The sequence below is a fragment of the Bos grunniens genome, chromosome 26 (genome assembly GCF_055505025.1).
Source record: "Bos grunniens cultivar Pamir isolate PY7600 chromosome 26, Bosgru_T2T1.0, whole genome shotgun sequence".
Taxonomy (NCBI): Eukaryota; Metazoa; Chordata; class Mammalia; order Artiodactyla; family Bovidae; genus Bos; species Bos grunniens.
Window position 1 is genome coordinate 34,656,385 of NC_141190.1, and position 19,940 is coordinate 34,676,324.

The 19,940-nt window shown below is 45.7% G+C and overlaps 2 protein-coding genes across 49 annotated transcripts in view; both read right to left on the bottom strand.

Annotated features, from left to right (window-relative positions):
* The window catches only part of AFAP1L2 (actin filament associated protein 1 like 2), a 144,738-nt gene extending 137,207 nt beyond the window's left edge, over positions 1-7,531 (bottom strand). For both annotated transcript variants that reach the window (XM_086377754.1, XM_086377747.1), the window contains exon 1: positions 5,273-7,531. The gene's annotated coding sequence lies outside the window, so the exon portion shown is untranslated. The remainder of the gene's footprint in view (positions 1-5,272) is intronic.
* The window catches only part of ABLIM1 (actin binding LIM protein 1), a 328,684-nt gene continuing 315,884 nt past the window's right edge, over positions 7,141-19,940 (bottom strand). For 36 of the 47 annotated variants that reach the window (XM_086377808.1, XM_086377800.1, XM_086377797.1 and 33 more), the window contains 4 exons: positions 19,092-19,203; positions 17,308-17,372; positions 16,320-16,380; positions 15,230-15,734 (listed from right to left, as the gene is read on the bottom strand). In XM_086377808.1, the coding sequence (XP_086233934.1) occupies positions 15,616-15,734; positions 16,320-16,380; positions 17,308-17,372; positions 19,092-19,203 (357 nt within the window). In that variant the 3' untranslated portion in view covers positions 15,230-15,615. Of the gene's footprint in view, positions 12,278-13,810; positions 13,892-14,822; positions 14,898-15,229; positions 15,735-15,920; positions 16,381-17,307; positions 17,373-19,091; positions 19,204-19,940 lie in introns of those variants that run through there. The other 11 variants (XM_086377832.1, XM_086377830.1, XM_086377829.1 and 8 more) reach the window with 2 other exon arrangements.

Here is a 19,940-nt window from a genome sequence, read left to right on the forward strand (position 1 = left end):
CTCAGGACAAAGCAGAAACAGTCTCTGCTTTGGAGGGAGGTTTTCCCAAGCCAACTTTTCTTTTTATCTGATGGGAAGGGTTGAGTTTACACGAAGCAGTGGCGGGGGACAGCACAAATAAATACAGAAAAACCTCTCCAGGGGTTGCTATTGTGCTTAACACAATGACAGGCCCTGAAGAGGGTTTTTTAACCAGTTGGGATTGGAAACTGAAAGAAATGTGGTCAGATTACACCCTCCTCCGGAGCGGAGCCCTGCCTTGCTACAGCCCTCCCCTGTGTGCTATAGGATAGAAGGGGCATTCCTTTAGTCAGAGTCCTGGCTGCTGTAGGGGAGAAGGGAATTTAGGGTGTGGAGGCAGGTCTGCAAATTTGGGGCTGAGCTTTGGGCACTAGTCCTCTGACCATCCTGGGCTTTCTCAAAAGCTGTTAGCACAAGTTTCCACCCTTCCCAGGGCTTTCCGGCCAACAATGGGCTGTGTCCAGCAGGGCAGGGCTTGTGACACACCCAGGCAAGCCTGTTTGATCCTGAAGGGAGGTGGAGCGAGGCCCCCTTGCAGCAACGGGGTTGAGGGTGAGGGGTGGGGGCAGGACTTAAGTAGGACTGGTGGCTTTCTCAAGCCCCAAGGAAATGTGCCCAGATACTGTAAGGACTGGCAGCTCAGCCTCTGTTGCCTTTGGTTGCTTTGAAGTGAGTCATACAATTGGAAAGATCTTTCTGGAACCAAAGTCATCTTTCATGGGAATGAGTCTCAAGTCTTTTGCAGCTGGTGTTTCTATCCCTCGAGTAAGCTGGAAAAATCTACCCAGCTTTAAAACCCCTTGGGAAAAGCTGAGCCCTGCACCACCGCGCCGCCCCCTCCCCCCGCCCCGGCCCCTGCAAGCTGGCACCTTAAGATGCTTCCATTGTGGGTGGTTTGGCTCCTGCAGTACCTGTGGGGGCACCTGAGCCCTTCTCTGCATGATACTTGCTTACATTTTGAGCTTGGAACTGGGGAGACGGGGTCTGAATCCCATAGGCCAATCGTGTATAAGGCACTTGGTCCTTGGGTTTGTTTCATGGAAAGCAGAAACAATATAAGGGGCTCCATGAAACAGTGCATGTAAGATGCTTAGTTCAGAATGGGCACACAGTGAGTCCTCACTACATGGCAGCAGCTTCATAAATAAAAGCTAATATTTGTGACTTCCCTGGTGGTCCTGTGGTTAAGACTCCATGCTTCCACTGCAGAGGGCCCAGATCCCTGGTCAGGGAACCAGATCTCACATGTTTGTAACTAAGAGCTTGAATACGAAACAAAGATCGAAGATTCCACATGCTGCAACTAAGACCCAGCACAGCCAAATTAATTAATTAATTAATTTAAAAAAAAGAAGCTAATGTTTGAGTGAGTATTTCATATCATGCCCAGTCCTATTCTACTTGATTCTCACAACAGCTCTTTGAGGTAGGTATTATTATTGTTGAAGGCAGGAAGGGATGACAGGAGATGAGATGGTTGGATGGCATCACTGCCTCAATGGACATGAGTTTGAGCAAGTCCATGAGATGGTGAAGGACAGGGAAGCCTGGAGTGCTGCAGTCCATGGGGTCACAAAGAATTGGACACGACTTAGTGACTGAACAACAGCAAATTGCTATGATTATTCCTATTTTATAGAAATTAAAATTGAGGCTTAGAGAAGTTAGGCAAATTGTCACTAGTTACACAGCTAATTCGGAGAAGGCAATGGCACCCCACTCCAGTACTTTTGCCTGGCAAATCCCATGGACAGAGGAGCCTGGTAGGCTGCAGTCCATGGGGTCACTGAGGGTCGGACACGACTAAGCGACTTCACTTTCACTTTTCACTTTCATGCATTGGAGAAGGAAATGGCAACCTACTCCAGTGTTCTTGCCTGGAGAATCCCAGGGACGGGGGAGCCTGGTGGGCTGCCTTCTGTGGGGTCGCACAGAATTGGACACGACTGAAGTGACTTAGCAGCAGCAGCACATCTTCAGGGGCTCTCAATCTTAAATGATAACTGGACAAAGAGAGTGCTGTTATTGAAGCATATAAGACACATTGTGGGCTTGTTTTAATGTTGGAGAATTCATATAAAGACCAGAGATGAAAAAAAGCCCAGAACAAAAACTAAAATTCTTGAATGATCAGACTATTTAAAGTAGTAGTAGAATGCTGGTAGGAATGTAAATCAGTGCAGCTATCATGGAGGTTCCTTAAGAAACTAAACATAGGTCTACCATATGATTCTACAGTCCCACTCCTGGGCATATATCTGGAGGAAACTATAATTCAAAAAGATAGGGACTTTCCTGGAGCTCCAGCAGTTAAGACTCTGAGCTCCAATGCAGGGAGCTCTGGTTGATCCCTGATCGGAAATTAGATCCTGAATGCCACAACTAAGAACCGACATGCCACAGTGAAGATCCCATGTGCCACAACTAAAACCCTGCAGCCAAATTAAAATTAAAAAATTAAATTAAAAAAGAGATGCACACACCGCAATGTTCAGAGCAGCACTATTCACAGCAGCCAAGATACGAAAGCATCTTAAATGTCCATGGATGGACGAATGGATACAGAAGTTGCAGTACAGGACTTCCCTGATGGTCCAGTGGCCAGGAATTCACCTGCCAGTGAAGGAGACTTGAGGTTGGTCCTGGTCCGGGGAGATCCCACACACTGCGGGGCAACCAAGCCTGTATGCCACAACCGAGCCCAAGCTCTAGAGCCTGTGAGCTGCAACTTCTAGAGACCACACTTCTAGAGCCTGTGCTCCACAACAGGATAAACCACCACAACGAGAAGCCTGCACATTGCAATGAAGAGTAGCCCCTGCTCGCTGCAACTAGAGAAAACCTGAGCAGCAGCAAAGACCCAGCACAGCCAGTAAATAAATATTAAAATAAGAAATTGCGGTGCGTGTGTGTATACACACTGCAACTTTTAAAATATTTATTATATAATGGAATATTAGCCACAGAAATGAGTGAAATAATGCCATTTGCAGCAACACGGATGGACCTAGAGATCATCATACTAAGTAAGCCAAAGACAAATACTATGATACTGTTTATAATGTGGAATCTAAAAAAATGATGCCAATGAACTGATATACAAAATGGAAACAGACCCCCAGACACAGAAAACAAACTTATGGTTACCAAGGGGGAAAGGGGAGGAGGGATAAATTAGGAGTTTGGGATTAACATATAAATACTCCTATATCTAAAATGGATAACCAACAAAGACCTATTGTACAGCACAGGGAACTCTACTGCTGGCAGAGCCTGGTGGGCTGCCGTCTCTGGGGTCGCACAGAGTCGGACACGACTGAAGTGACTTAGCAGATAAGAGAAAATAATCTAAAAAAAAAGATATAAATGTACACATAACTGAATCACTTTACAGTACACCTGAAACTAGTAACATTGTCAAGTAAGCATACTTCCATAGAAATAAAACAAAATAATAGCAGACCCGGTCCAAGTGCCAGAAACCCTCATTACACAATATCATCTGTAAACAGTACTTTCCTGTTTCTGAACATTCTACTTCATCTGGCTTCACAACCCCACAAGATAGCCGGAGAAGGTATTCATTCCTAATTTACTCACGAGGAAACTGCGGTTCAGGAAGCTTTGGGGATTCTACAAGTCTAAGTGGCTAATTATCCTTAATAAAGATCACTCAAGTTTCCTGACCAATGACGACATGCTAGCACCTGTGCTGTGCTCAACAGGTGGTAGGATTTAGCAACCATCTTTTTTTGTGAATTTATAACTTTCTTTAGTAAAAGCCAGAGACACAACTGACAAAACACTGCTCTTCTTTACTGTGAAAGAACACATTTTTGTTATTTAGTGTAGCTGCTGCAACAACTCACTATTTTTACAAACACAGAAACCAAAAATAGATTGTTTACTTTTTAATTTCAGGTTAAGATTAGAATACAAGGCTCAATATTAGACACTAATTTCATGTACATGATACTTTTTAAAAGTTGAAGTGAATTTTCAGACTGATTTCAATGTCACTTCTGAAAAGTCTTTGAAATTGACACTATAGAATTAATAAAACTGTCCTTTCCTTTTAGAAGTTGTCATGTTTAGCAAAGATCTTCTGATGGGTCTTATCAATTTTGCAGATGAGCAAACTGAGGCCTAAAGAGGTTCAATGACTGGCCCCGAGGCACACAGCTAATTAGTACCCCCCAGAAAAGAAAAAAAGAATGCTTCGCTTCAGTCATGTCTGACTGTTTGTGACCCTATGGACTGTAGCCCACCCGGCCCCTCTGTCCATGGGATTCTCCAGGCAAGAATACTGGAGTGGTTGTCATTTTCTTCTCCAGGGGGATCTTCCTGACCCAGGGATCAAACCCGCGACTCTTATGTCTCCTGCATTGGCAGGTGGGTTCTTTACCACTAGCGCCACCCGGGAAGCCTCAAGCACTATGCATATGTGTGCCTTGGTGGGAGTACCGAAGGGGACCGGCCAGTCTCACACTGAGAGGCTCCTCTGCAAAGTGCACCCCCCAAAGATGTAGAACATGGGGGACGTAGTCCTTGCTTTCAGAAAGTCACAGGTGGTGAGACACAGAAGCAGCACAGGATCCGCAGTGGAACAGACCTGGAGAATCCCAGGTTTGCAGCTCCCTGAGTGATTGAAAGTGAAAGTGAAAGTGAAGTAGCTCAGTCATGTCGGACTCTTTGCGACCCGTGGACTGTAGCCCACCAGGCTCCTCCGTCCATGGGTTTCTCCAGGCAAGAATACTGGAGTGGGTTACCATTTCCTTCTCCAGGGGATCTTCCCAATCCAGGGCTCGAACCCCGGTCTCCCTCATTGTAGACAGATGCTTTACCGTCTGAGCATGTTTAATTAGCCTCGGAGCTTTGGTTTCCTCACCTGTTACAGAGGAACTACAATCATCTGCTCCTAGGGCTGTCCTGAGGGATCCAGTTAAGGGGAGGCTAACACAAAGCACTCAACATGGAGACCATTTCACTGAAGTTCAGCTGAAGAGCAGAAGCACAGGCAAAACTAGCAGTATTAAGCAACAGTTGAAAAGCACCAAACGTGATGTTCACCCATAGGCATGCGAAGAATTTACTGGGGCAGGTTGGGCTGGGCCCATCAAGGCAGGCTCCGAGAGAGGGTGTGAACTCGGGCTGGCCTTTGATTTAGGGCAAATGGAGCCCATGGGAAACTCACACGGTAACTCCAAAGAGCTGTGGGCAACTAATTTCAGATAGTCAACACTGACATTACCTTCTGTCCGTGGGGCCAGGTCCTCACGTCTTTCCACTGCCTAGAAGAGCTGGACCTCGTACAGAAGACATGCCCTTGGCAAAGCTGCAGAGGCGGAGAGGGCATGGTGCGTTCAAGGAACTCAAGTGTTTTTGGAACAGCTGGAGGGCGGGATTCAAGGGGGGAGGGGGTGGCCGAGCAGTGGGCGGGGCGTCATAGGCGGGACATTGTGGGCAGGGCGGCCGCACAGTGGGCAGGGAATTGTGGGCGGGGCGACCTGTAGTGGGCGGGGCCAGGGCCAGTCAGGAAAAGCCTATGATTCCCAGCACCAGAATGGGAATTCTCCGCTGTGGGCGGGCAAGGGGGACCCATCAGTAAGTCAACTTCCGATGCAGCGGTGATCCATGGTGGCCCATGCCACAGGGCACTCAAGATTATCTCAAGATTGACACTGGCTGTGGGAACCACGACCCAAACCGAGTGGTGATGCTGGTGTGGGCTGCGGTAATAGTGAGCAGAACACAGACCTTGAGCCCAGGCCTCCTGACCCATTTTCCACAGTAGCCAACTAACCTACCAACCGCCTTGAGATAACCCATTTCCAGCTTCCAGGTGAGGATCCACATGAATGCTAGGGCAACGGGCCCCTGGGCCTGTGTTACAGACTGGGGACTGCATGTTTGTGTGCTCCCCAAATCCTTAGATTGAAGTCCTAACACCCAAGGGAATGGTATTAGGAGGCAGGGCTTTTGGGAGGTAATTCCATCACAAGGGTGGAGCCACCTGGTAGAATTAGTTCTAAGAAGACATGTCAGAGAGATTACTTCCTGTCTGCTCTTACCATGTGAAGATGCAACCATGGCTGTTTACAAAACCAAGAGGGTCCTGGCCCGACCCTGGATCAGCCACCACCTTGATCTTGGACTTTCAGATTCCACAACGGTGAGAAATAACTGCTGTTTAAGCCACCCTGTGTCTGGTGGTCTGTTACAGCAGCCCACGTGGAGTAAGACACCAGGCTTGTTAGACACATAGGAGGGAGGCTATAGTTGGAGAGGCCGTTGTGAGTATACATATATCCTTATGTCTTCCGGCAAGCCCCAAATCTTGGCAGTGAAGATAACAGTTGAAATCCTGAAGATTTTCTTGGATAATGCAGTGGCGGTCAAAGATGTTTTGAACAATGTTTCCTTCCCACTGCACTCTAACTTCTTAGCAACGTGGTCAATTCCTGGAGGAACGGAAGCGCTTGTCCTCCAACCTCAAATCCCCAGCCTTTCTTCAGTGATGAGACCACCGCTGCTCTGTGTCTCAAGCAAAACTAAACAACAACTAGACCAGCACAGAGCAGCAGCTCTATTACCTTCTTTTTTTTTTCTTTAGTTGACATGGTCAATATGGTCTGGGTTATTGGGCAAACATTCCTGTAATATACCACTGCCACTTCATGCATTTTCCCCTCTAACCTGCCTGCCTAGATGATAAAATTGCACTCCCAGGACTTTGATTCTGATTTTGTTTTGGTTTTGAGAAGTTGGAATGGCACTTTAAAAAAAATTTTCTAGGTCAAAGGATATTAATTTTTGTTTATTTATGGCTGCACAACTTTGTCGCTGCACTAGCTTTCTCTAGTTGCAGCAAGCAGGGGCTGCTTTCCAGCTGTGGTGTGAGGGATTCCCACTGCGGTGGCTTCTCTTGTTGCAGAGCATGGGCTTAGTTGTCTTGGCGTGTCAGATCTTCCCAGACCAGGGACTGAACCCATGTCCCCTGCACTGGCACATGGATTCCTAACCACTGGGTCACCAGGGAAGTCCTTTGGCACTTTCTCAAATGGGACAGACCTTTAAAGGGAGCAAGGGAACCAGAAAGGAAACACGGCGTGGAGGCAGTTACGAATAAAGCACACACTTTATTCACTGAGTTGTGAGGATAACAGTGAGGCCAGACAGCGGCGGGGGAGGCAGGTGCTGATTTCAACAGGAGCGCGGAGCAGGTCAGCATCACAAGCATAGCAGCTCGGGCCCAGGGCCACCCCCGCCTCTGCGCACTGGTGCGCGGCACTCAGGACACCGACAGACACCCACACACTTTCACGGGGGACACGATACATCTTTTAAACAGCAGTTCTTCCAAATATTTGCTTTCATATTTCTGGAAGGGGAGGGGAGGCAGGAAGAACAGTATGCCTTCCAACACTTGAAAAAAAACTCCATTAAACCCAACTTCAAAATGAAAGAACTGCAAAAGCTTCAATGCAGGATTGTCAGCAACTCACAGAAACCACACGTTTATTACTGGACAGGTCTGTACAGAACATCCCAAACGAACACCAACCCCTTGGACACTCCTCTTCCGTAAGAGTAAAGAAACATACACGAATACGATCACTAAGTAGCTCCCCGCCTTTCTGAATGTTAGTGGATGCGGGCTTCTCCTCTACCTTTGCCAAACGGGCTCGGAAAGCGACTCAGGGCTTGGGAGATACTCTTTGGGGAAGAATTTTATTTAATGAGAGCAATTGCCACTCCATTACACTAAGCATCAGAAAAGATTGGCTTTAATTTTGCCGTGTACAAGCAGATTGTTTAGAGAGCTTTCCAGCTTAAACCGACCACTTCCCCCTTTTGAGTCTGTCGTAAATGAAACTTGTCCCAAATGAAAAACACAAAGATTCACATGCAAAGTGTGTCAGTCACCATCTCCCCAATGCTTCTTGGCAGCAAACAGAAAGTGATTTTTTTTTTTTTAATACCAAAGTTTCTCTTTCTTTCATTAAAACATAATTGGGAGGGGTATCCGGGAGGGAGGAGACATGGTTGTACCTATGGCTAGTTCTTGTTGATGTATGACAGAAAACCACAAAATTCTGAAAAGCAATTATCCTTTAAAAAAAAAAAAGCATAATTGGGTAGTGCCCTTAATGCACGTCAGCACTATAAGGTGTCATTACAAATCTCAAGCCTGAAATAATCTGTTTTTGGTTTTTTTTTATAGAACGTACTTCAAAAGGGAGTACTAATGAGTGAGTTTTAGGGCATCCTGACAAACACTTGTTTTATCAAAGGGAAATAATCTTAGTAAGTCAGATAAAATCAAGTCTGGCCTAGGAAGTACAGATTAAACAGTGACTGGAAATACAGACAAGATGATTTGTAAAAACTGAGCTTCCTGCAGAGGACACAGAAGGGTTGATGGCACAAAGTTCATCTTCCTTCCACTGTCTTTCCCGGCGGTCAGAGAGAAGGCTCTGGGAGCCTACAGACAGGAGGGTCCCCTGCCCCTCAACATGCAGGAGAACGCTAACACCAAGTTTGCCTTAAAGAGTTTTTAGAAAGACCTATCTAGTCAAAAGTGAATTTGAATTTTTAAACTTGCAAAAGCATATATATTTTATATAATCATCTGAGAAGCAGTTCTTTAGAAAAAGGTGTTTGCTTTAAAGTGTAAAGAAATTAGGTGAAAGTTTAAGAAACATTTCCAGCGAGACTTTTCCTAGTGGAGCTGATTGACATCACAGATGGAGGGGATGGAAGTTGAAAAAGGCATAGTTCTAGCCTCACCCTGGAAGAGAAAACTCAGCTTGGACACAACAGAACTGGAAGAAGAGGGGAGACTGAGGACTGGACAGGGAGAAGCTATTTTTTTTCTTTGCACCTTATTACCCACTGACGCTAGCTTTTCTGTTCAAGGTTTCTGAGAACAGGCAGTTTCTCTTTCGTGATTAAAGAAGTCACATTAAGAACATTTAGTAACGAACCCAAACCAAGAGATAGACACCCAGCAAGATGAACAAGTTTCCAAATGCTCTTTGTGTCTCGACATAAATCACACCCAAAGACTAAATGGTATCCTGGCTTTTCTGGAAGAAACTCTAAAGGAAGCGCTGACTTTCATGTAACTATAGAGGCCTCTTCATGCAATCAGCCTATGCTTCAAGAATCACTAGTCAGTCCAATGCTCAAAAATGTAGCCCTTTCTGTATGTACTAGGGAAGCTTGCCATGCATATACTTCCTTTTCCTAGAGTAAACAATTCTTATTAATTTGACAGTGTTAAGAACTGGAATTTTTTATGCAGGGCGGGATTCAGGCAGAGAACACTGATTTCCTGTGCAGTGACCTGGACGTTCTGAGGACAAGCATGCTGAGCTCAGTTCAATGAAACAGATAGGGTGTTGTAGCCCACTGATTTGATTTGATTCGGCAGTTGGGAGAACCCGGTTGTGCCGTGACCCATCACTCTGCCTGGAGCTTTCTGCTGGGGAGCGGGGCTGGGAGCCCCCACTTCAGAGAGCAGCATTTCTCTGCTTACAGACAGGAAGCCATTGGCATTTCTGGCAAGGCAGTTTTTTGCATGGTATAGTTTAAATTAGCTAATACATTTGATATGGAAAGAAGCGTTCCCCTTACCCAAGGAGGATGCTGAACTGAATTCAAAAGTAAGAAGAAAAGTGAAGTTTCATTAGTGGGGGCAAATTTAGGGCTCAGTTCTTTAACTATCATTGGGGTTTTTCTTCCACTGACATTTGATCTGCAAGTATGTGGGTTTTAACTCATTTGCCAGTGAAAAACACTGAGGGCCCTTCTTATCTCCACCATGAAAATCTCTCTCCTCCAGCTGAGCCCTGGGATCCATTCGGCCATCTGTGTCTTTGGTCAAGGCAGGGAAACACTGGGCCTACACTGTAGTCTACCCCCTCACACTTTGCCAAAGTGAAGCAAGGATCAGGACACACAGGTGCTGAGGGCTGCCCATGCAGGAGAGGTTAGATAGAAGACAGGCCAGTGGATGTACTGAATGAAGCAAAAGGCAACAAACCAAACAGATGAAGGAACAGAACTGAAGGAGCCGTCGTCTGCCTTCAGTCCAAGGAGGAGCTGGTTTCCTCACATCAACCTCATCAGAACCATTTGCTAAATACATTAGTAGGTCCAGCACACATTCACACACACACACAGTCCTTAAACATTCAGTGTCTAGCAAAGGTCAGGAAGAGCACAGAATGCAATAATTAAGCAACTGTCATGTTCATTAAGACACCCAGTCTCTAGAGTGTGTCACAAGTTAGGTCTTCAGCACAAGGTCAGAAAGAATATTCTTGCTTTTTGCCACTGGTATCAGCTACTAACTCATTCTAATATTTGGCGCCAGCAGGAAGAACTTCTGAGCTTTTATAATTAGTGGCATATACAGGTTCTCTCCTTTGGCTTTAAAATAGAGTTTACAAATTCTGAAACAGAGCCCCCAAAGCATGAGAATTTATGTGACACCCTCCTATGCTTTCTCCTTTGGCTTTAAATAAGAGTTTAAATTCTTAAGCAGCTCTCCAAAGCACGCAAATAAATGTGACAACCTCCTACGTGTATCTGACATCACCTTCAAGTCTCAGCCAGAGGCTTTCAGGAACCATGGTGGCGTCTTACATGCAAGTTTGGGTGTAATCCTTGGCTCCAATGTGAATCTTGTGTTGCTGAGTTTGAGGACTCTCGTGGGATGTTCTGCTGTTGTCTCCTCCCAGCCTGATCCAAAGCCTCAGTCTTCAGTCTGATGCTGACTTGAGCTACATCTGTCATGGAATATGTTGGCTTCTAACCACCAGCATCTTTCCATGAGGGACCTGATGACCAGGATGCAGTTAGCCTCACTCTTGACCTTTGAGTCACATGCACCTGTGCAAATGTCCCCAGAAACTGCAGCTGAGTAGGACAAACCTTCAAGCAGGAGTGAAATTTAAAAGCACATGCAGACTCCCCAAACTGTCATGGGTGAGTGAAAACACGAACACACACATACACACACACACACGTATCAGGAAGTCAACAGAGCTAGGCAAGAAAGCTGAAAAGACCAAATTAAATCAGTTGGGGGCCATCGCCCTTGAGTTTCAGAGCTTTCAAAGAGAAAAACATGCCTTTCCTTAGCCTACTACTGAAAAGACCTTAAAGAACTCAAAATCATCGAGGGCTTCGTGTGATATATAGGATGCTGGATAGAAAGAAGAGGAAGCTGGGCTGGGAAACTTGCATTGGGAAGACACAGAATTTTTTTTTTTTGGTCAAGAGGGCTATGGCCTTTGGACCAAACTCATCTAACAGTATCCAACTGGGCCAATCAGGAGACAATCTTTCCCTTTCTTTCCTTTGTGAGAGTAGAGGGCTGGGGGCTGAGACAGCTCTTGTCCTTGGTGGGGAGGAACATATTTCCTGAAGTAGAAAAGGGTTAAAGGAGAATTTTCATCCATTCCTTTTTCCTCTTAATTTTTTTTTTTTTTTAGCAACAGCTAAGTAACTTGCCAAGTTGGGTCCTAGCAAACAGTAGGGAACGAGGAGCTTTTTAAAAATGCCTTTGGTGGCTACTGAAACAGAGCTCCTGGGGAGCCCGACCCTGCTGTCCATCCCACTGAGGCCCGGGCAGCACTGCAGGAGGCCAGTGAGGAAAGAGGCAAAGGCTGCTGCCACGTGGACCTGTCCCCGGGCTCTTGCTTCTCAGCCAAGGCGCTACAAGATAAATATATTCATACTTTGGAATTATTACAACTGCTTGCCCATGCGGCATCTTAAGGGCACTTGCTGGCTCTTATTCATACAGACGCACTACTGTTGGATAACAGTTGAAAGAAAATGAAAGAAGTAGCTCCTGTTGTGGACACAAGGTGATGGAAAAAGGTCACAGGTGAACGCTAATGTCGAGCGTGGAAACACAGACATTTCTACCCCACTGCTTCTGGGCGAGTGTGGCCGTGGGCTGGCCCCATATTTGGCTCATGGGTGTTTTAATCAGATTTTTCCCTTTTGGCTGTTGCTGAGGGACTATAGTTTGCAAATGCTCCAATCAAGTTTGGGCCTTAATTCAACATCCTATGTGTCCCCGCCGTGGTCAGTCCTTCTCCTAATGGCTGTCTACGTGTGGGACTCAGAAGAGTTTTGCTTTTTTCTTCATGTCGTTGCGTCTCCAAAGAGGTAACTTGTCAAACTCCTGGATGGACATTCCAAAGATTTCCCGAAACACTTCTGGGGCTAAGTGGCGCTGTGATGGGAGAAAAGAACAGTGGTCAGTCCTGCTGGCCACCTGGGTGGCCTCGAGAGTTGTTCTTCAGTTAACAAGTAATTGTTTTGAAGAGCAAGGCAGAGTGACGGAAGAGGAGTTTATCTCTGAGGCTTCCTAGCACTGGACCCAGCAGTTCCTTACCTGGATGGGTCAGGTGAGGTACCTCTCCTACCAAACAGAAAAGCTAGTGGAGTACTACTGATGATTATCATAACACTGAAAGCTGATGGGGCACAGAAAGCTAATTCATTATGCCGGAGGCGACTCTGTTTCAGGTCAGTGGAATGCTGAGTAGATGTGGAGAAAATGGACCAGAGCAGTAAGAAAGTCAGAGAGAGACAGCCAGGGTGGTCTTTTGGGAGCCCTGGGGCTTTTTCCTGACTCAGCAACAGGAGTTCATGTGGATGCTTGGTCAACTGATAATGAAGATGTGTGTCTTCTGTCACGTCTGACTCTTTGTGACATCATGGGATTGTAACCCGCCAGACGCTTCTGTCCATGGGGTTTTCCAGGCAAGAATACTGGAGTGGGTAGCCATTTCCTTCTCCAGGGGAATCTTCCCGACCCAGGGATCAAACCCATGGCCCCTGCTGCATCTCCTGCATTGCAGGCGGATTCTTTACCGCTGAGCCACCAGGGAAGCCCTGGTTTATGGACTTCAATTTCTTGTGCCGTCTAGAAAAGTTCTCTTGGGATAGTGGATCCAGCCTTTCTCCTCTGTGCTAGCCTGAGCTCACATACAAAGGTACAGCCTTTTGTCAGGGAAAATTAACGATACTTTATGAGACTGGAAGCCAGAGTTTTTCTTAATTAAAACCATTCAGATGGAAAAGTACAAAGATCAGTCTCCCATATCTAAGGAGGGCGGCTTAGGTATGTGTACCCTGCTTAGCCTTCATCCAGGAATGTGGAAACAGTCAAGATAGACACTTGTCTAGTACACATCTCTATATCAAATGCTCCCTCCCTAATCTCAGCAGACTCAACTCAGGCTCAGGGAAAGATAAGGATTTGGGGGTATCTGAAATGTGGTGGAGACTCCATTCTACATCACCCACTAAATTCTGGCAACATTACATTTCTAAGGAAAGAGAACATGAAAGTCGCTCAGTCGTGTCCGACTCTTTGCAACCCCATGGACTATATACAGTCCATGGAATTCTCCAGGCCAGAATACTGGAGTGGGTAGCCTTTTCCTTCTCCAGGGGATCTTCCCAACCCAAGAATCAAACCCAGGTCTCCCACACTGAAGGTGGATTCTTTACAGCTGAGCCACCAGGGAAGCCCACATTTCTAAGCAAAATGACTAAAATCATACTGCATTTCTTGGGCTGTTTTTCTGTATTTTACCATTTTTATGCTGATCTCCTAAATACAAATCTGGGTTTTCATCCAAAGTTAGTTTTACCTAGGTTGATCCTTTCTCATTTTTGCCTTAACTGGAACAATTCTTAGGGGAGAGTCACAGGAAATGCACAGGAATATACAGTTGGGACAAGTTTTGTTTTTTACCTCCAGCCTGGTTCTGTCCACATCTCTTAGGATTTTGTTGCGCCCCCTGTTGGTCACCATCAGCATTTCATACGGAAATATCTGCAAAGAAAAACCACCTCTTCTAGAACACAGCTGTACCTTTTATTAACAAGCAAAAGCTACCTAAAACCTAGGACCCCCAAGACAGAGCTTCTGAGACACTATGATTACAGCATTGGAGTGATGGGTGTTCCTCGCTCGAGCTTCCAGTGGACAGGGGCAGGTTCTTACACATTCCCAATCCCCACCTGTTTCTCTGTGGCATTGGGCCTCTGGAGGGCATGGTTGAGTGAAAGGACCCCACTTTCTATATACTGGATATGAAGGTAAAGATTAGAAGAGAACTGAAATGACAGGTACACGTTTGTATATGGCAGGACACCTGTGCTGGGCTCAACAATCTTGTTCCATGACCAGCTCATGAAACCAGGGAGCCATGCAGCCCCAGCAGCAGTGATTTAGTGGGTGACATACTGAAATAACTCCCAGTTATGGTCACCAGGGGGCACACCCCTTGGACACCTCTAGAGTCACAGAATGTTCTACAGCTGGGGCGACCAATGATCCCAGTTTGCTGGGGATTGCGGAGGATCCCAGGATGCAAGACTTTCGGTGCTATAACCAGGAGAGTCCTGGGCAAGTTGGGACATGTTGGTCATCTTATCTGGGGTGGGCTGCAGCTGCTCCACGTAGTACTGGGCAGGCTTTGCTGTGCTCGTGGCAGGGGCTGAGTGAGTACCAAGGTCACAGGAGGGAAGTGCTGGCACGTCACTGTGAACATAGCACCAAACTCAGGGAGGGTTTAACCCTGCTGGCTTGGTGAGACAAAACCAAAGGGATAGAAGGATGCTTTATGATACAGCTTGACTAATGGACAAGGCTGGAGCCAAGCGGGTCTCAGTACTGAAAAAGATAGAAAATCAAGTCTTTCGGGGGTTTCGTCCCAGTTTCATCTCCAGGTGAGAGGAAAGAGAAGAAGAGCCACGCTTGCCTTTGGTTCCAACATGTTGGGCATGGAGACGCCCCGGTCCATCCTCATTCCAGGCATGTGGCCATCTGGGAGGGTCTGCAACAGAGAAGCAGGTTTCAGGAGGAGCCCCTGGCAGTGGGGGAGCTGGGGCAGAGCTCGGCGGGCTCCCAGACCTCCTTGTCTGGATCTCAAATCCTCACTGCCATTTTACAGCTGTGTCATCTTAATTACCATGGAGTTTTCAAAATGAGCTCCTTGCTGAACAAAAACAAGGATACTGGGAATACTGCCCTCTTATAATCCAGTAGATGAAAGATCCTGGCTTAATAACTATTCACTAATCCCTGAATGTAGGCTGCATGCATGAAAGTACATGGTACATCAAAGAATCGCCAAGTCTATGACTTTTTTTTAAATTTAAATTTTAGTTTTCTTTGCACTTTTCCCCTTTTCTCACTCTCCATCATCATTTTAGGTTTAGGTTCTAAGAGAAAAAGGAAAGCTACATACAGCAGCTCTTTCCTATTGGCCAAGACAGGGGTTTCATTTGTGACCACAAAGAGGAGGAAAAGGCCTCAAGGAGTGAGTGGTTATGATTAAAAGAAAATACAGCTGTACATGTGTGAACCCTTGATGCTGGGCCACTTCCACCCTGGAGAAGACTCTCCAAGGCAGAGTGAGAGAGTCCTCAACATCTGGCCTGGTTCATGCCCTGTCTGCAAAGCCTGCAGGACTGGCTTGATCTGGGTGCCAGGCATGCCTGCTGCTCATGGCTCTTCACATCTGTGGACTAATGAGATGGATCAACCAAAAATCAGGGTCTTCTCAAAAGAAACTCTTCTCTGGAGTAGCAGAAGAGCACGTCTGGATTGGAAAAAGACTGTTTTGCCCATGTAGTCAACTTGAGAAAGACAGGGGTCCATACCTGGTAGTCTGGAAAGGAAAGACAAAGAAAATCTCAGAAGGGGCAGAACCACAGAAAAATACGGAAACATAAACAGAGATTACATCCGACTGCAATTCTCCAAACATGCCCCCGTGAGCCATGCTCTGCCCCAGCTCTGGGTCTCTGCCCATACTGCCCGGTTGCTCCCTAAAGCCAAGAAATGCCTGTCCCAGTTTTAGCTATCAGTTTAAATACCCTTTCTCGTGGAAGTTGATACCCTGAAGATGTGGCTCCCTTTTCTTTGCATGTCCAATCATAGCATCTATCTCAGAGTTTCTCTTTCTCTGTCTGTCTCTGCAACATGCATTCTGACGGCTTGCTTATCACTTTACTTCCAGTGCTCAGCACATAGTAGGGCCAGTGAATTCCTTCCTACAAGGAAGGAATGTGTGTAGCTTTCCTTTTTCCCTTAGAAAAAGGTGTCGTCTCATGTCTGTAGAGATACTGACATGTTGGCTCACGGACAGACGTGGTCTGACTGCAGGATGTCACAGAGTCCAGCCCGTGCGCCTGCGGCAGCACAGCCCCACCCCACCGGGGCGTGGTCAGCGGCGCCCGCGCTGGGGCCTCACCTCGCGCTCCCCCGCTGACGTCCCCGTAGCTGTTGTACTGAGCGAAGTCTGTAGAAACGGGCTGAAAGGAGGGGAAACACACCATGAGAAAACCCGCTTCACAGTCCTCATTTTGGGGTCAGGTGGAAGGGAAGAAAGGATTTACAAAATCCTGAGAATTCCTTCCAAGTTGAGTTGCTGGACTGCCATTACTTCCCCTACATATTTCTTCTATGAAATCCTTGGGCTCTGTTGTATATGTTCAATGCTACTGCTCACACCCTCGGTAAGCAAGTATCTCTTGCTGATAAATAAAAACACATTTCTCCGCATCAGAGCTACACAATTACACTTGTTCTATGCTTTGTGGGGAGCGAGGTTGAGACAAACTTTCCTGTATCATTTTACAGCAGAGATAGGGGCTCCAGTATATAATTACTTTTTACTTGATTGTAGAAATTTGCCACACAATCCAGTTTTCCCACAAGCTTCTATAGGCTATTTAAAAAATTTTTAATATATTTTCCTGAAACCAAGGCTTCCAAAATATTATCATTCTAACATGCAATCAATATAAAAACTATTGGTGAGATTTACTTCTAAGAAGGTTTCTGTACTTCTAATGTTTTGTCCTTACAGCATATCTTAATTCAGATGTTAAATTGTCATGGGATATACTTATCTCATAAAACACAAAGTTAAAAACATAGATTCACATTCATAAGTTGTTCCAAACATACTTAAAATTGGCCAATAACTTAATAAACCATCAAAAAGAATAATTTGTATAGGCAATTGTTTTATCTAAAGTCAATTTCCCTTTCTCTCAAAAGAATATTTTATTTTGCCTGTAACTCAAAGTGATTTACCAGGAGACCAGAGAGATTACAATTTTCATTATATTCCAACGCTGAGATCATATTGTCAGATATATTCAGACAGTACGTCAACATTTCAACCAGGACTGAAGAGGGAAGAAACTCAGAAACGAGTCATTGAGAAATCTTACCCGGTGAAGCCCATTTCTTCCATAGCCAGGGAGAGATGCGGTTTTGGACGATAGAACATGTGAAGCTGAGTAAGAGAAAGATTTTAAAAAGCAATTGTTAGGAACCGAAACTGTAATTCTTTCATGAAATTGCCAGTGTGTCTTCTACTCTGCAGAAGATTTAGACAAGGAAAAAAAAAAAACACAAAACCCTCATCTCTTCTGTCTCCTGCATCAGCAGGTGGGTTCTTTAACCCTACCACCACCTGAGAAGCCTCATATTGGGCTCAAATGTTGACAAAACACCACCAGATTTGGGTGATACAGGGAATGGGTGGGCAGTGACATTATCAAGGAGGGGTTGGGAAGAAAGACATGCTTGGCACGCTTTATCTCTGACTCCTCAACACAATCCTAATAATGCTGATATTATTTCCATTTTACAGGAGAAGAAATAGGGACCAAGAGAAGTTAAGTACTTGCCCGAGGTTGCTCAGCTTGTAAAGATCTGAGCAATGATTTGAACCCAGGGCTACTGGGATGTATAGACCCAAGCCCTGGCTGGTATGGCAGTGATAACTGATCTGGAGGCCAACATGTAAGTTACCAGGGTCTACTGGCCAGCCACTGCTAGACTCCTGGAAGGCCTGTGAAAAAAGGTGTCCCACCGATCAGCAGCATGGATGCCTCATGCTGCTGGGTTTTGGAGGCAGCGGACCTGGGCTTGAATTCTGGCTCTGTGACTTAATACCACTGCATCTTTGGGCCTGGTATTCCATCTTTTAAGGTCTTCACTGCTTGACCCATGTAGATGCAGTGCTATTTACTCTTAGAGAACAGATCTGCAGAATTGGAAGGATTTACTCTAAAGATTAGAAAGCTACCTAATCTAAGATCAATACCAGTCAGCATCTATGAGAGGTAGGAGGGCATTCCAGCTAAGAGTGTGGGCTCTGGGGTTATAACACTTGGACTCCTAATCTTAGTTTTGTAGTTATCAGCAATGTGACACTGAGTAAGTAACTAAAACTTCCTGAATTTGTTTCCTGATCTACAAATTGGGGATGATAATATCATGTACTTCTTGGTATGTTGTGACAATTACATGAAGTAATGTTTAGCAGAAGTATTTGCATAGGAAAATACTAAACACATGTTTAAAGGAAGCCTCAGGAGAGAAAATTATGCACTAGTTTAGAACATGAGAGAAGAAATTTTACAGCTTGAAAGAGATTTGGCTTATGATAAGTGTAAGCAGGGGAAAATTACTGATAGACTATTTCAGCCCAGCAGATGAGTAATCTCTTTCAAAAGTATCAAAAAATCACTGTTAGCCCTCAGCTCTTACACTGAATATATTAGAAAATATAGAAAATATTTAGAAAATAGTGTTCATGCTCTCTACAGTTAGAAAGCACTCTGTGCTCAGACTTCTCTGGGACTCCAGTGGTTGAGACTCTGCACTCCCAAGGCAGGAGACATGGGTTTGATCCCTGGTCAGGGAATTAAAATCCTGCATGTTGCAGAGTGTGGACAAAAACATTGAAAAAAAAAAAAGAATTCTGTTCTCTGTAAGAACTTCCTTTTGGCCACTTTCCTCTGAGATGGATTCAGATGTATGTTCTAGAAGGTAGACTCAGCACAAGGAACCTGACCCCTCCTGGTTCGTGACACCCTCCAAGTGTTCCTCCCCAAAGGACTGTCATGCTTCCTTTGCTGGAGCAGCCCTGGAACAGTCAAGATAGGTTCCCCACAGGCAGGTGGCCGGCTCCCAGCTCAGGGAAGGCAGTGGGTCTGCTGCTCACCTGAGTTGATGGGGGAATCATAGCGACTGGCGGCCAGGGAGGCCCTCTCCCGGCTCTCCCTCTCCTTCTCCATCTCTTCTTTCAGGATCAACTGGCCAAGGCCCGAGTTGAGCTATTCATGGAGAAAAAAAAATGAAAGTGGAGCCTGCAGTCACTTTCAGGGAGATGCAGTTTCTTTTTAGTGGATCCTGCAAGAAGGTCCTGACTCTAAAGAGGCCTGAAGCATATTGTCCCCAAGCCTGGGGGTTCCCCCAAAAGTCAGCCAGGTTTTGGACCTTGAACCCCACTTGGCCTCTTCAATGTCAAAGCTTGGTTGTCCTCAGCCAGGCTCCACATCAGAAGAGTGTTCTCCTTTCTCTGCCCCCTCCCCTTACCCCCAAAGTGCCAGCAGGGAAACTCAAGAGGCAGTGTGCGAGGGTGTACCTATTTTTGATATGGGAAGGGAAGCTTAGGGATAGCAGCCTTTAAAAAGAAATTATACTGATTTGTTTAAAAAATAGGGGAAAAATAATGCATGCTCATTGTACAGAGTCTAGAAAAATCTGGAAGGAAAAAAGAACAGGCCATAATCCACCAGGGATAACCACTATTGCCATTTTGACCTACCCCATGCAATCTTTTTCTATGCACATAACATACAAAACGGGGAGCACATAATACATGCAACTTTGTATCCCCATAAACTAGTATATGTGCTTTCCCCAGATGATTAAGTATCTTTGGAAAATAATCTTTGTTAGTAGGAGTTTACAATTTCTCAGCTCCCCCAACCCCCGGCTACAATTGACTACCCTTCCTTTGGTCTTCTGGGATGCTGCAGGCCTATGCTAGAGACAGAGGCTATCATGA